The sequence below is a fragment of the Mytilus edulis genome, chromosome 12, assembly GCF_963676685.1.
Source record: "Mytilus edulis chromosome 12, xbMytEdul2.2, whole genome shotgun sequence".
NCBI classification, from domain to species: domain Eukaryota; kingdom Metazoa; phylum Mollusca; class Bivalvia; order Mytilida; family Mytilidae; genus Mytilus; species Mytilus edulis.
Genome location: NC_092355.1, coordinates 32,220,104 through 32,236,839, shown reverse-complemented (window position 1 = coordinate 32,236,839; position 16,736 = coordinate 32,220,104). Strand labels below are relative to the sequence as shown.

Here is a 16,736-nt window from a genome sequence, read left to right as displayed (position 1 = left end):
TTCTACTATAAGGCGTTCTATAGGAACCCTTGTTAATTGTTTATAATGAAGCTACTATTAGGGCGTTCAATAGGATCCCCTTGTCGGTCTATATGATCCCTTGTTGTCTAAACATAATATATCTACTATAGAACATTCTATAGGATCCCTTGTTTGTCTTTTGTCCAGGTTAAGAATGTACGGACCCCACAATTCACTTCAATAGAGAATGACTGGTTAAACACAGGAGTCAAAAAATTTTAAGAGCAAAGGTGTATTATTATGTTCAATGAAATTTACGTTTAATCATGAAAATGACTGTAAGTGCTTTCTTACTAAGATCTTCAACTGCAGTACTGAAAGAACCAGATGCTCTCATTACAATACCTAGGTATTTATACTCTTGAACACTTTTGATAAGATTTTGCTCAAAATAATATTACAGTCTCTCAATAATTTACCTGATTTGTTAAATACTATTATTTGAGTTTTTTCTATATTTAATGAAAATTGCCATTTTTGACAATAAAGTTCCAATGAGGATAAACAGTTTTGTAGCCTTTCTTTGGTTTGAGACATTAGCATTAGGTCATCTGAATACATTAAACAATTTAAGCTTGTATTCTCTATATCTACTGGATCACACTAAGTCTTCTTATCAAGATATGCTGGAAAGTCATTCATAAATTAATTGAAAAGAAGGGGACTCAGTATACACCGTTGTTTTACACCAACATTTGAGCGAATGAAATCAGTCAATCCGGAATCTAGTTTAAATGAATAGTTAACACATGTGTACATATCTTTAATCAAATGGAAAATATTGCCACTAATGCCTTGCTCAAAAAGTTTAAAAAAGGGAAAATTCCTCCGGACTGGATCAAAGGCTTTTCTAAAATCAACAAAACAACAATATAGATATTTTTGTGCCCTAAACATTTTATCCCTTTTTTAGTTGTCTCCCTTATGTGGGACATTAATTTTAAATCTTATAATAACATTAATTTTGTTCAGCTAAATACTTTTGTCATCAGCAATTAGTTTTAATGAAAAATTAGTTAGACCGACGATACTTCACTTTCAATTCATCATGCTTTGCATTAGAAAATGCCAATTTTGTCCAGTATGGAACCAGTCGACGATTGACAAAGGGAAGTAATTTGCTTAAAAAGTGTGTAATAACAGAATCAAATCGGTAATTGGCAAATGGACTATTTCATTAGTAGTTAAAGAAAGTACAACAGGGAATATTTCATCTTACATGTAGTATTTAGAAATAAATTCAGAATTATTCAAAAAAAAAGAGACTATTGATTTGTTAATCTCTGCCAGTATAAATTGAAAAAAAAAATGTCTGTCAGGTGGTAATTCCTTTGACTTTTGTGAAAAGTAAATAAAAATCTATAGTTTCAAGAGCGGCTCAATAAATCATCAAATATAGATTCTCTAAAAAAACAAAACATAAAAGAGTATAAAAGTATATATATATATATTTATTTCAAATAGCAAGTCTACACGACTTCAACTTGAATGATAATACATTTCCAAAACCAAAAAAAAGCCAGGCAAGTTGAAAAGTTACTTCACTCATAATTGTAAGAAAATTACTATGTTACCGTAATAGCGGGTTATTTTCGCGGGTATACAATTTCGCGATTTTCATTAAATAAGGTACATGCATGCAACATATTTTGGCGGTTATTCTTTTGGCGGATTCAAAACTTTTATCAATACCTTTTAAATTGGCGGAATTTATTCGATTTTATCATTATTTAAGCGAAAATTTTCACCCCGCGAAAATAACCCGGTAGTCTCCCGTAAAATAGTATATTTTCATCATATCGTCTGATTTATCAATTATATATATCTTATCAACAGTACAATAACCGCTATCCACTTGCGTACATAACGTATTTGTAGATACATGTATAAATATATCTATCAAATCATGTGAGCTTTGTACATGTAATTATTGATAGTCCCGAATTGGGCGATTTGTACGTGTATGTAAAATGGAGAAAGAAAAAATGGTTTGAACAGTGTAGAACTTTCAGTAAGTGTATTAAACTGTTTTTTTGCATATTTACCCATTTTAAAAATCTAAATAGCAAATAAGCGCAGTCAGTTTTTTGACAGTGAGATCATATTACGAGATAACGTATATTATAAGATACAACCATCGGATGAAGGTACACAAAATGTATTAGGGTAGATTAATATACAGGGGAAACAAATCTGTCAAGACGAGGTCAATGGCAGCATGTATTTTTTTTTATACTGAATGCCTTATGAATCAAGTGTGCACTATTTTATCAGAAGGACAATTGTCACGCATTAGATAGTTTACTTATAACAACAACAAAACGACAGTTATGATATAACAATAATTATAGTATAACTAATCGCCGTATTTGAATATCAAAAATAAGACAACGCGTGACCGAACGACGCATGGATTAAACGAGTGCGCAGCACGAGTTTAATCCATAGCGGCGTTCGGTCACAAGTTGTCTTATTTTTGATATTCAAATACGGCGATTAGTTATTCTTTTTATTACATTGGCAAAATTTGGCTTTTTTTATAAAATTAATGTAGAAAATGTAAGGAACTATATCTTTTTCCTACGCATTGACAATTTGTTTTGATCCGACGTTATCGACGTCTTGACAACGCCTATTGTTGTATGACGTCAGAGAGTGAAATAACCACGTTTATTTCACATGTGAAATTATCGGTTTTTATCTAACTGAGAAATCAATGTAATTCATTGCAACCAATGTAATAAGAAGTGGTAAACCTAATGCGGGTGTTAACTGTTTCGAATCCGCAAACTTCGGGCTCATTGGGTGATAATTTAAGACAATATCACATGTTGCTATGGGTTGCCGAGGCTAACTAAAGGTAAATGAAAATTAATAAATGCAAGTCCAATCTAATGAATGGATAATATAATAAATTTGCATTAAGTATAATAAATCATTTGATTGGAACTTTTTTTATATATATATACAAGCGTATAATAACATTTTTATCTGTTTCTTTACAAATATAATTGTATTAAACTAACTATTTAATTTATAAGGTATGCCAGAGTGAGATTATCAGATACTGGCTGTAATATTCTGGAACAATGTTGAGATCTGTCGTCGAATAAATCTTTCCAAGTGTCAATGGAATGATTGCATGATTTGTTTTAAAGAGTTTTAATGAATAAAACAACTACTAGTAATTAGTTTATATACCAAATGTAGTATTGACTACTACATTTGGTATATTATAAACTAATTGCTAGGTGAGTCTGTCAATCTTGCTTGATATCATTTTGTAGTTCAGTGGATAATATACAATTTTTTAGATATATGCATGTTATGTAAAAAAATATGTTGTTGTTGTTCATAGTTTGTAACGTTTTGTTGCTTATCCAATTACCTGCAATTAAGTCAAAGTCCGATCTTACAATATTATCACAATTCATAAAAGCGCGGATTCATTAACATATTTATTTGAAGCACCTCAACTTGTTAAAACAATTTTTACCAAATGGTGAACTTAAAATGTTCAAATTGGTGTTGTCGTATTATTTATTTATTCGGTTCATAATTTCAAATTCCAACGAAAAACGAATCTATATTTGTTGTTTTAAGATTTCAATGTATGATGCAATTTAATTCTCGGAGCAACTTACATTTAACTTATATTGCAGAAAAATGGCGGGAAATCTACCACACTGTGACATTTGCAGTCTTCGTGATATTTTTAAACTAGCTACTGTTTGGTGTTCTGAATGTAATGAGTCAATTTGTTCCGAATGTCAAGAGCACCATTGTCTTAGTAAAGCTACCAGCGGTCATCCCACATTACCGATCGAAGATTTCCTGAAACTTCCGGATTTTGTTCGGGCAATTAATATAACATGTGAGGAACATAAGGAAAAATTTGATTGGTACTGTACAAAACATGCTGCCCCTTGTTGTGGTAAATGCTTGAAAGTAAATCACGAAAATTGTCTCGATATCAAACCGATCCGTGAAATAGATCAAAATATAAAATCATCGTCCGCTTTCTCGGAAATCGAAAGTCGTTGTACTCACCTTAGAGATGTCTACAAAAAAATGGAAGATGAAAAGATGCAACACATACAAAAAGTTGACAGTCAAGCTACGACTATACTTGATCTAATCCAATACAGAAGGTTAGATATTATTCGCCATTTAGATAACCTTGAGCCAAAGTTGAGGGATGACGTTAAGGAAAAGAAGGCACAACTAAAAGAAAATATCGTTTTAGTTACAACGGAACTTAACACCAAGGGGCGTTGTGTTCAGACTTTTCTAACACAGTATGAAGATATGAAGCGGTATGCATCAAACCATCAAACACTTCTATGGCTTTACAAAATCGACAAAGATATTAATTCAGAAATTCGTAGTTTGCCTTCTTTGAAGGCAACACAGTTTGAGCTGAAGTTTGTTCCTTCAAATAACTTGAACACCGCCCTTGATTTTGGAAGGATCGACGCATTGTCAACGCCATTGAATATAAGGTTTGATAAAACTAACCAGGTTCAGATTCCTACAGAAATACAAACCGTCGTAGACATTGATAATATCTCCCTTAAGGAAAGAGACCGTGGTAAAGGCATTGAAGTTCTAGACTTCTTACCCAACGACACGTACATTGTTCGTGATGGTAAACAGCTTTATCAATTTTCAACATCGGGCAAATTACTAAATGAATACGGCATGCTTTGGAAACCTCAACATGCAATACATATTGATGATCAAAATATAGTGGTCTTATTTGGGAACGCATACAAGATTTGCATTTTCAATATGGCGGCCAATGTGATGAAAACTGTCATCAACTGCATTACAAATGATGTTAAATCAAATATAGTCTTCAATGATAACAATTTGTTTTATATCGCTTCTGCATACATGGGAAATGAGATTAAAATTATTAATATTTTAGACCGATCAATATTATCTCATGATTGCAGAATTGTTTTTAAAACGGCGCACATTTCAAAATATAATGACATGCAAATTTATTATTCGCATGGAAGGAAAGTTATTTGTTGTGATATGAAGGGCAATACCATATGGGAAAATACGGACCCCCTTCTTATAAAACCCACCGGTATTTGTTGTGATAGTAATGGCATTGTTTACGTTGTCGATGTCGAAACAGAACTACTATTTGGATTTTCACCTGATGGCCAAAGAGTGAAAGTTCTTCTGGACAAATCAGCTGGACTTAAAAGTCCATACTCAGTTGTAATAGGGTCAAACAAAAACCAACTCATTATAAATGGAAATAAGGAGAGATACCAATATGACATCGTATGGCAAATTTAGTTTCTTTTTTGTGTTATCCTCACTATGTAACAATTTATGTGCATTCAATATTTTTACACATGCGTGTACACTTTGTGGAAAGGGCTCTTTTTGTTTTTGTTTTAAATTTAGCAAAGTTATTTAATATATAATATAACAAATATTTACGCATGTATAGTACAATGTAAAGTTTTTAAAATTAGATCGACTTTTGCAATTGCTTTCTTCTTATAATCATAATTAGAATAAATTGGTTATGGCAACCTACAATAACACTTATGCATCATATAGGGTCGTTATACAAAACTAGTTTCGAACAGTATTTTAAAAGATCGAACAACAGATAAGAATAAAAACTTTACTTTCAGAAAATACAATTAGGTATTTTTAGCCCAATTTTTTTTACCTGTTTCATCTTTATCTATGAAAATATTCAACAATCAGTGTAGTGAAGTTCTAAACGGGCTGTAGTAGGGTGATGTCGAGAAGTCGAGCATGTTAAACATGTTCTTTTAGGAAATTTTCCAAAAATCAAAGTTGAGCAGTTTTTGTTATTTGAAAATTTCTTTAACTCATTCTCTTCTAATTCGTTATCACAACATGTTTTAATCTAAATTTAAGGAGGTGTGTTATGAGACAACTATAAACCAGATCCCATGAGACCACCGAACAATACTCATACCGCATAGTACGCTATAAATAAAAACAAATATAAGTCAGAAAATTAATGACCTGATTTATATACCAATTTGACAGACCAAAAAAAAGCTAACATACCGTTTAATTGGCAACATCGAAACAGACAACACAAATACACTAACGAAAAAAGGAACACAGTTCTTATCTTCGAGTCAATCTGTTACTGAAAACGAATGAAAGACAATCAGAACTGACAAATATATCAAATAACGAAGACTAAAAAAGAGTCAATCAGTATATGTACTTAATTAAATTCATAATATTTTCCTTTGTTTAAATGATTCAGAAATACCATATAAATCCACTTGTTTATGTCTTTGACACATTAATTTAATATTAATGTTAACTGTAGTTTTTTTTTTATTATAATCATATGTATTTGTTTATTTCTGAAAATAAACGAAAAAGCATTATCATGTTTTATTCGAAATAGGTTTAATATGTAATTTATTCTATACACTATCAAAAAATGTTTTCCCGTCTTTTATTAATTTATTCTATATTTACATGTGATACGTAGAAAAATGGGATAAATCAGTAAAAACATTAATAAAAACCATCATACAAACATATCATAATGTTTTAAGAATAAGACGAACATTACAAGAATCTTGACTTATTCACGTCCAAGCAACGAATGATAAAACTATTTATACTTTATAATTGACAACATTAATTGAAATAAGATGCACAATGTCACATTCTTATAATTCGCCAATAAATCAGATACAATTTCATGTTTATAGTCACATTATGTTGCATTGTAATTTTCACCAATTTCAAAGTTTACCTTTTTCAAAGGGATCCTGGCTAGACTCTCACAGTTGTGGTACAGACAGGTTCATTTGTTGGTGACATGCGCAGTACACAGTTAAATAACAATAAAGATTTCAAGTAACATTCAAATCTGAAAATTCTTGATCAAATGGAAAAATCAGAAGCTCATCCGCATTAAACGAATGGAAAACTATTGCTTTATTGTTAGTATTAAAGTACAGAATATTTCAATAAGTTTCTTTCAAAATCCTTTCCTTTGTTAAATAAATAAACATACAATGAGGCGCATCAAAACCAAAACAATGTAAATGTAAATATTTTATATTGCAACTAGAGTTTTCGTATCATTATCACCGATGTCTTCACGTAATGACTACTAACATAATGCCAGTACCATGTATCCCTCGATGGCCTGTTTAGAGCATAAGATAAGCTCTTTAACCACTATGGTCCGTCTTCTGTGGCACAGTTGATACTGTGTAAATCATTATCCCTGACAACAGTAGTGAATTTCATTCCGTTGCTGTAGGTCAGCACATCTCCTTTAATTGAAATATCATATATGCTCACACATTACACTATGAATTGTATCAAATATGCGAATATCTCGATATGTGTAAAAAAAAAAGTACTTTGTTGATGGACTACAATCCCATTTTTACTCAGTAATGACATTTCGTTCATCTGCAGAATTACTTTAAAATCTAATTTATTTTATAAATTCATTTATGTCTATGTGGACAATTTCTATTTGAATTAAACAGTCAATTTGAACTAAGTGTATATTATAGAATTATCTAATTTTTATATTTAGCCAACCAATCAAATAACAGATATGTTATGACGTAAAAATTTATCTGCGACAAGAAAGTTCGCAAAAATTTCTCTGGACAATTTTTGATTTATTAGTTTGTTTATATACACTCTGGTGACACTTCATTCACATAACAACATTCTATATCATTTGTTTATGGATTAATATTTATTCAGCGAGAGGTCAGTACAATAGTTAGTAGTTTATATATACATTTAAAGTCATCAAAACTGTTGACCTACATTTGCCCACGCAAATACTCCGTGATCGATGAACTATACATTTGATGCTGACAATATTCATTAACGATCTGCCTGTATATAAGAAGATAACTATAGTAATTAACTTGAGATGAGGATTTATTATATTCGTTACGTACTACAATACCGTTAGCATAGTATTAGAAAGCAATTCATGTTCATATTATGTAATAGTCATTCTGTTATGAAAGAACCACGTGACATTCTGTTATGAAAGAACCACGTGACATTCTGTTATGAAAGAACCACGTGACATTATGTTGTGGAAGAATCATGTGACAGTTTGACCGACTTTCAAACGTAAACAACTTCGGTAATAAACAGCTAGTGTATTCATTATGGAGAAGTCCTCGTCTGGGAATATTTTACACGTGACTTTATTGGGTCACAGTTTTATAAGGAGGTTAAATCGCTTTATGAATAGTTGTGACAGATTTGAAAATCTGCGTTTGTTGAAGTTTAACTTTTTAATTAATTGTCGTGCACAGGGTGGACTTACAGTAGCAAGACTAGCTCAGCAAAAACAATTATGTACTTTTAGTTGTCTCCCTCACATAATTTTTATACAGATAGGGGGAAATGATGCTTCTAATAGGAGAACTAATGCATCCCAAGTTGCTCAAGACATTTTTGCGTTTGCGATGTATTTACACTATGGTTTGAATGTAAATCATGTCATAATTGGACACTTGTTATGTAGGAGTGAATTGGTAACATACGCAGGATACAATGATAAAGTTGTACAAGTAAACACACTTTTACAAGAGAAAATCAAAGAGCACAATGAAAAGGCTATTTCTTTTTGGCACCACCGTGGTTTTTGCGATAATTTAAATTATTTGTGTTTTGACGGAGTGCACCTAAACCATTTTGGAATGCGCAAAATTAATACTTTAAAAGTATTCGTTCTGCTGTACTTCATGCATCCAACCAGTGATACTGTATTATATTGTTTATGTAGGTAAATTAATCTGTTATAATACTTAATTTGGAGTTAAAAGTACATTGTACTTTTATCAATTTCTAATGTTTTATGAACATTGTTCATATTTATATATATAAGCTGCTTTACTTACATTGTAAGTACATTGTAATTTGTATCTAGGAGCTTACACAGTTGTGGGCTTATAGTACTGGTACATTGTACCTTATATTTGCACATTGTGTACTATCTTATATTCTACCACATTGTAGGTTAAGCAAAACTGCACAGACGGTTACATTTATTCAGCTTACAAAGTGAGCCACATTTGGTACATTGTACCTATAAATACATACATATACACACTGTGTACAATAAACTACATTTAGTATTTAAGCCATTGGCATTACAATTTTGTGTTGTGTATATTATACACAAACCAATATATTAACAATCTGATTCTGTTTCAGTATCATCAGTTGAAGTCATAAAATTGCAATCAGCTCAACAACTGCCAGGAGATGCCTCTCAAAAGAGGAAAATCCCTTCAAAGTGATCAACCAACTCACAAAAAACAAAAAAACAAATATTGATTACACAAAACTGGCAGCTGAGATCCTGCGTTTACAGTCAGACAAAACAAATGCAAGCAATCAGCCAACTACATCTAGCGGTGTAAATATTGAGGCTGATATACATGTAGATACAGATGTTTCACAAAATCAGCTACATGGAACGCTTCAGATACCAACATCTACACAGAACGTTAACATCGATCCAGTTTCATGCACAGTATCAGCTCCTAATCCTACATCAGCAGCATCTGAGGAGAGCACAACACAAATACATGTAAATCCTACATGCACAGTGGCACCTGATGATACAACTACATCAGTCTTGAACCGTCATGCAGCACTTCTAAAGAATTTGATATTCAAACTGTGGTTGAAACACTTTTTTCAGGTGAGCCGCCAGTCAACACACATAATTCAAGTAAAAATTCACTTAAAATTCAAGTATCAGATGGCATCCCATTGGGGGCCACTGTTTCACAAAAAAATAAAGAGAAAATATGGTCAGATGAATTCATTGATATGAGTAGTTTAACGTCTTCTTATGTAGAGGACCCATTCAGTTTATTTGTAAGTAATAGGAAATTTTCTTTGTACAATAACTCAAGGTCAAACAAACCTCCACTTTCCATTGAACAGTGGACATCTGCATATTTAGTTTTTTCAGATATCATATTTACATTGAGAAATGGCCTGAGGAAGCAAGGCATTTACTTAAGTATGGTCATAATATTAGGGAGATGTATGATTTATATGGAGATGAACCTTGGAGAATTTATGATGAAAAATTTAGAAGGTTAAGAGAAACTATTAAGCCCCCTTGGGGGAAACTGATTGATGAATTATACACCAAATCAGCAAATTCAAGTAATACCCAAAACAAGAATTTTCGTGCCCAATCAGCAAGACAAAATAAAGTTTTCAAAACCAAGGCAATACACAATACTACAATAAAAACATGCATTCAAACAATATCAAAACATGCATCTTGTTTAACAGAGGACAAACTTGCAACAAACCTTGCTCATACAAGCATGTCTGCCACTTCTGTAAAGGCGCACACGCAAGACTTCAATGCTCTGAAAATAAACCACAGCAAAATGCACAACAGAACAAACAGGTGCCAAATCAGAAACAAAATACCAACGCCGGTAAACGCTGAGTTACTGGGACAGGAATTGCAGGGTTATGATATGGATTTACGTAACATGTTAATACATGGTTTCACTTTTGGTTTTTCACTTAATTTTAAAGGTACACCAAGTAACAAAACATGTAAAAACCATAAATCAGCTACAGAAAATCCAGATGCTGTGTACCTTAAATTGGCAAAAGAAAGTCTAAGTGGTCGCATTGCTGGGCCTTTTAAAGAACCTCCATTTTCATTGTTTGTTTGTTCACCTCTAGGGTTGGTTCCGAAGTCAGATGGGAAATTTCGTTTAATTCATGATTTGTCATTTCCAAAAGATGATTCTTTAGGTATTCCTATGGAATATTCTGCTGTTTCATATGATTCTATTGATAATGTGGTTCAATTGGTCAAATCATATGGTCAATCCTGTCAAATGGCTAAAACCGATGTTGAAAATGCATTTCGCATTATCCCGATACAGAAATCTGACTACAATCTTTTAGGTTTTAACTGGAATGGGTTTTTCTACTATGATAAATGTCTTCCAATGGGTGCAAGTAGTGCCCCAAAAACTTTTGAGACTTTAAGTGTAGCATTACAGTGGATAATGCAGTCAAAATATCGGTCAGGTGGCATGTCACATATTTTAGATGATTTTTTATTTGTTGGTCCCCCTCAATCACAAAAATGCAACCAAGATTTGCAAACTTTTATTCAGTTATGTAATCGAATAGGTATTCCCATAAAAAAGGAAAAAAACAGTCTTACCTACAACTGTCATAACCATTTACGGTATAGAGGTAGATTCTAATAGATTGGAATGTAGGCTACCACAAGAGAAAATTGAAAAAAATCAAGCAAAATTGCATGAATTTTCTAGGAGGAAGAAAGTTACATCTAAGGCAGTTACAATACTTAATTGGTCTCCTCAATTTTGCCTGTACCGTGGTTTGTCCAGGCCGTGCATTCCTGAGAAGACTTATTGACCTCACAATAGGAGTCTCTCATCCGTGTCATTATATTAGACTAACTAGAGAGTCTAAAGCAGATATTGGTATTTGGAAATCCTTTATTGATCATTTTAATGGAAAATCAGTTTTTTATGCTGATAAATGGCTTTCTTCTGACAGTTTATCATTGTATACTGATGCAGCTGGTTCTCTAGGTTTTGCAGGTGGTTTAAATAAATATAAATTTATTTAAACCACCTATAAAATGGTTTGCAATGGCTTGGCCAAAACATCTGGAACACCATCAAATAGCAACAAAGGAAATGTTTCCTATTGTGCTTGCACTTGAATTATGGGGCGAACACATTCAAAACACCAAAGTATTGTTTTTGTCTGACAACATGGCAGTTGTTCAAATCATCAACAAACAAACATGTAAAGACATAATCTTAATGAAACTAGTTCGGCGTCTGGTTGCTGTTGCCTTAAAATACAACATTCTATTCAAAGCTAAACACATTCCGGGTAAAACAAATATTATAGCTGATAGCCTTTCACGTTTACAATTTCAGAAAGCACTGAAGGCAGCACCATGGTTGGAACAAAGTCAAATACTTGTTCCTCAACATTTGTTGGAGATTTGACTGATGAAGTCAAACATTTAATAAATTCAGCCTTGACACCTTCTACCAAAGCTTCATACCAAAAAACATGGCAAAAGTTAATTGAATTCCTGGGTCACCAACAGATCTCTCTGCCGCTTCAGATAGCTCAAGTTGCTAACTTTATAGGCAATTTGTTCACTAAAGGTTTAAAACCTGCTACAATAGCATCACATATTTCTGCTTTAAGTTATGTACATAAAATGTTAAACATTCAGGACCCTACAGCTTTATTCATTATTCGCAAAGCTTTGAAAGGTTGTGAAAATCTAACCCCATCTGCAGATGCAAGACTACCAATTACAAAAGCAATCCTTGACAAGATGATCATAAACTTACCATCAGTAGTCAGACTCCATGTTCATCAACTTTTACTAAAAACTATATTTTTGGTAGCATTTAATGGCTTTTTTAGGCTCGAAGAGCTTGTTGTAAGATCAAAACAATCTATAGGGAGAGTACTTCAGCGTCAAGATATTTTGTTTACTTGGGAAAAGGGCATATTAAAGGGTGTTGAATTAACACTAAGGTTTTTAAAAATAACAAAACTAACAAACCAGTAACAATTTTCTTGTCAGCATGCCAAGCTCCCCTAGAATTTGTCCTGTTAATACATTATATGCTTTTGTGAACACTTTCAAGCATAATACGGGCCCATTATTTCAACATACCAATGGGCAATATGTATCTGCACACTTTGTGGCAGAACAGATGAAAAAGTTAATCACTTTTATAGGTTTAAATCCTACTCAATACAAGGGAAAAAATAAAAAATAGCTTTCGTATAGGTGCAACAACTAATGCTGCCAGCCTAGGCTATTCTGAGCAATTAATTCAAAAGTTGGGTCGCTGGAATTCAAATGCTTTGCAAAGATATATTAGAATTGAATCTATTCGCATGTAATGTGCTGATGTTCACTAGTCAAATATTAAGTCAGAAGGTGATGTTAGGATATGCCTAGTCGCCGTTTTGATTATTTTTCATGATCAGTTATTGTCTAAAAAAACCATTAAAGGTAGTATATTGTTAAGAAATGGTATTGACTTTGAGGTCAGGATTTGCCTGCTCGAAATTCTACAAGTATGTGTATACATTTTAATGTATTAATAGACCTGTGAGTTATCAATATTTTAATCATGTTCATGTATTGTTATATTTTATTTCATTCATACATGTATGTATTTCGAATCAAACTCATTGAGTGTGTGCTGGCGGCTCGAAAGTGATACTATTAATGTTCAATTCCTCATGTGAACATACATCATGTACATTCAAGGTTTATTAAGCCTAACGTGCAATATAGTATTATATATACAGAATAAGATATATGTCATACAGACTGTTGAGGCCAGGATTTGCCTGCTCATAAAGACTAACAATGGTCAAAGTCATGTTAGTTTGATGTAACATTTCCTTTATTGTTATTTTATAGTTACAAAAACATATATGTGTAGTATTTTTTATAGTTATTTGTGAAGAATATTGTTAAAGTTATATGTGATTATATGTGTCAATTGGTTGTGGTCTGATTTCAAAAGTTAAAATAATATTTTAGAACTCAAGACACACCTTGGATGGCGTGGGCTCATTCATCTTTAAGGTAAAGCTGAATTCGCTTTGGCCTTTTTTGTACGCCACCTTTTTTGTAGGCTGGATTTTTATCAGGGGAGTTAAATCAGGGGCATTTAAATGTTACCATTTGTAAGATTAACTCCCCTGTTGTTGTAAATAATTTTGATCGTCGTTTTTAATAATTGACATTTTGATTGGAATCTTTTTCCTTGTTACTATTGCCTCCAAAAAACCGAGCAAGGTGTGTCCTGATATAAGTGGCTGTCTATATTTGGTATTCTCAGTTTTGATATACATTTATAACACTGGTCACATTAGACATAAAATCTAATTTATTTTATAAATTCATTTATGTCTATGTGGACAATTTCTATTTGAATTAAACAGTCAATTTGAACTAAATGTATATTATAGAATTATCTAATTTTTATATTTAGCCAACCAATCAAATAACAGATATGTTATGACGTAAAAATTTATCTGCGACAAGAAAGTTCGCAAAAATTTCTCTGGACAATTTTTGATCCCACCACCTACCCCGATAACTTACCACCTTGTATAAACGAGGTTGGTTTCATAATTTGTTTTTAAATTTATTTTCTTTATTAATATGATATTTTACCACTTTGTTGATCGTGGTTATGTTGGGTTTTTTTTATACGCCACCTTTTGTTAGTGGCCTATTTTAATTTATTTGTCTTTTTTGTATGGCCTTTTTTGTACGCCACCTTTTTTGTAGGCTGGCTTTTTATTTGTACACGGCCTTGCCTTTTTTGTACGCCACCTTTTTTGTAGGCTGGCTTTTTATCAGGGGAGTTAAATCAGGGGCATTTAAATGTTACCATTTGTAAGATTAACTCCCCTGTTGTTGTAAATAATTTTGATCGTCGTTTTTAATAAATGACATTTTGATTGGAATCTTTTTCCTTGTTACTATTGCCTCCAAAAAACCGAGCAAGGTGTGTCCTGATATAAGTGGCTGTCTATATTTGGTATTCTCAGTTTTGATATACATTTATAACACTGGTCACATTAGACATAAACATTTTTTTCAAACTAAAATAGGTAAAAATTTCAGTATAGGTCACTTCGACAATTAAGTAAAGGTAACAGTAGTATACCGCTGTATAAATTTAATAAATCGATTCAGAGAAAAGAAGTCTTGTTTACAAACTAAAATCGTGCGGAACACATCAACTATAATAGGAAAACAACGAAACAACAGAAACACTGAAGTAATGGAATTGTTACAGATAAGCAAAAATATGTATTGTAAAGGATCCTACAAATTAATATAAGATGCAGTCACAGATATAATCATATTATAAATAAACTCATCATAGATACCAGGACTAAGTTCAATATATACGCCAGACGCGCGTTTCGTCTACAAAAGACTCACCAGTGACGCTCGAATCCAAAAAAGTTAAAAAGGCCAAATAAAGTACGAAGTTTTGCCAAATCCAGCTAAGGTAATCTATGCCTGAGGTAGAAAAGCCTTAGTATTTCAAAAATTCTAAATAAGTACATCTAAACCAGTGTCGACTCTTCAACAGATGTTATCCATCGAATCACTAGCAGTTCTAATGATACAAGGCTGACAATACATTCTGTATATATAATTAATCTATACATCAGCCCAGCAATGTTCGAACTGTACGTTTGCTTTTGCAAATACTATGTTTTCCCTCGCCGGGATTAGATCTTATGCTACATAGATATCGTGACACTATGTTGCCTGGCTTTTTGTCCGACGCACTAGACCACTTGAACACCTAGGCTCTACAACAATAACGCTTTCGTTTGCCGGGTATAAATCATGTATATAGGATCCAACAGTATGTATTCTCAGTGACTGTTTCAGATATGGCAAGGGATAGACACATCAAACAGGAAAACATATCAGATAAATTTTACAAATGACAAGTACTATCTTAAATAAAAGATATTTGACACATTTTAACGTGGTGCATAACACTACATGTAGATAACTCTGTAAAAATCATCTAAAAGTTTTAATCGCGTTGTATCGTTTTGGAAAGGTTTAGCTTTTCGATGATCAAAATAAATCTTTGTCAAACTTCTATATAACCAATGAAATTTTTCTAATAAATTCGACGGTTCCAATTTTTTGAAATTTTTACATTTTTGTCAAAGGGTCAAAGTAAACATTTTGTAAAATTTTTATTAAAATTAATTGAGCCAAATTGATATAAGTCAATGTGTTGAGTATCAACGTAAGATATGAGCATAAAGTTTAATATTTATCATGTTTATCCCATTCGTTTGATTAAAAATCAGAAAATCACCACACAATTTGACGATAGAAGGCTCATGATTCTAAAAGTTGATAATATGCATTTTTTTCAATTATTAACAAATATTCTTCATTGTAATTAACTAAATGTATATATTCTTCACGTGTAAAAATAATTTAAATAAAGTCACACTATGAAATGTAAAATCAAATTTCAGATTTAGTCCCACAATTTGGTAAATATGTATTATTGTTGTATACTACAATGTATTATGCTTTTCACAAAAATAAAATGAACAACATTGTCCCTACAAAACGTCGTTTTAACCCTTTGGTCGCAAACTTAATTGCACACATCTAACGTCATACGCGGAATACATTTTATAACGTTGAAAAAAAGACGACATCTTTTTCGTCGCGATCATTCATTCGTTAATTATGACGTCTTGTATCGTTGTTTATATACACAAAAATCAAAGAGATCAAAGAAGGACAAGCACAGTATGCAGACCTCAAACTAAAACTACTAAACAAATGCATTTGATTTTTTTTTGTCGTATATACAATTAATTATAAAATAACATCCATTCATTTTATTTATGGAATAATATCTCCTTCTTTAGGCCTTCCGACAATGAACAGATATGTTCTACGCATGGTTTACGGTGATACATCTTAAATATATGACAATTCAAATATATATATATATTTATCATGTATATAATATTTTTTATGACAACAGTCCCTTTTTTTATGAAAATATAACAAAAGAATAGCAAACAAAAAAAAAAATATCGAGTAA

General features: G+C 32.1%; 1 protein-coding gene and 1 long non-coding RNA gene across 2 annotated transcripts; both read left to right on the top strand.

The window, feature by feature from the left end:
• Nucleotides 1-1,892: 1,892 nt before the first annotated feature.
• Nucleotides 1,893-6,350, top strand: LOC139498275 (uncharacterized). The gene is made up of 2 exons (XM_071286639.1): nt 1,893-2,032; nt 3,684-6,350. Exon 2 carries the CDS (start codon nt 3,688-3,690, stop codon nt 5,335-5,337), a length of 1,650 nt encoding a protein of 549 aa, XP_071142740.1. The 5' UTR covers nt 1,893-2,032; nt 3,684-3,687; the 3' UTR covers nt 5,338-6,350.
• A 1,279-nt stretch (nt 6,351-7,629) lies between these two features.
• Nucleotides 7,630-14,595, top strand: LOC139498274 (uncharacterized). The gene is made up of 3 exons (XR_011657873.1): nt 7,630-8,823; nt 9,259-9,751; nt 12,015-14,595. It is a non-coding gene; the product is annotated as an uncharacterized lncRNA (long non-coding RNA).
• The last annotated feature ends 2,141 nt before the right edge of the window (nt 14,596-16,736 follow it).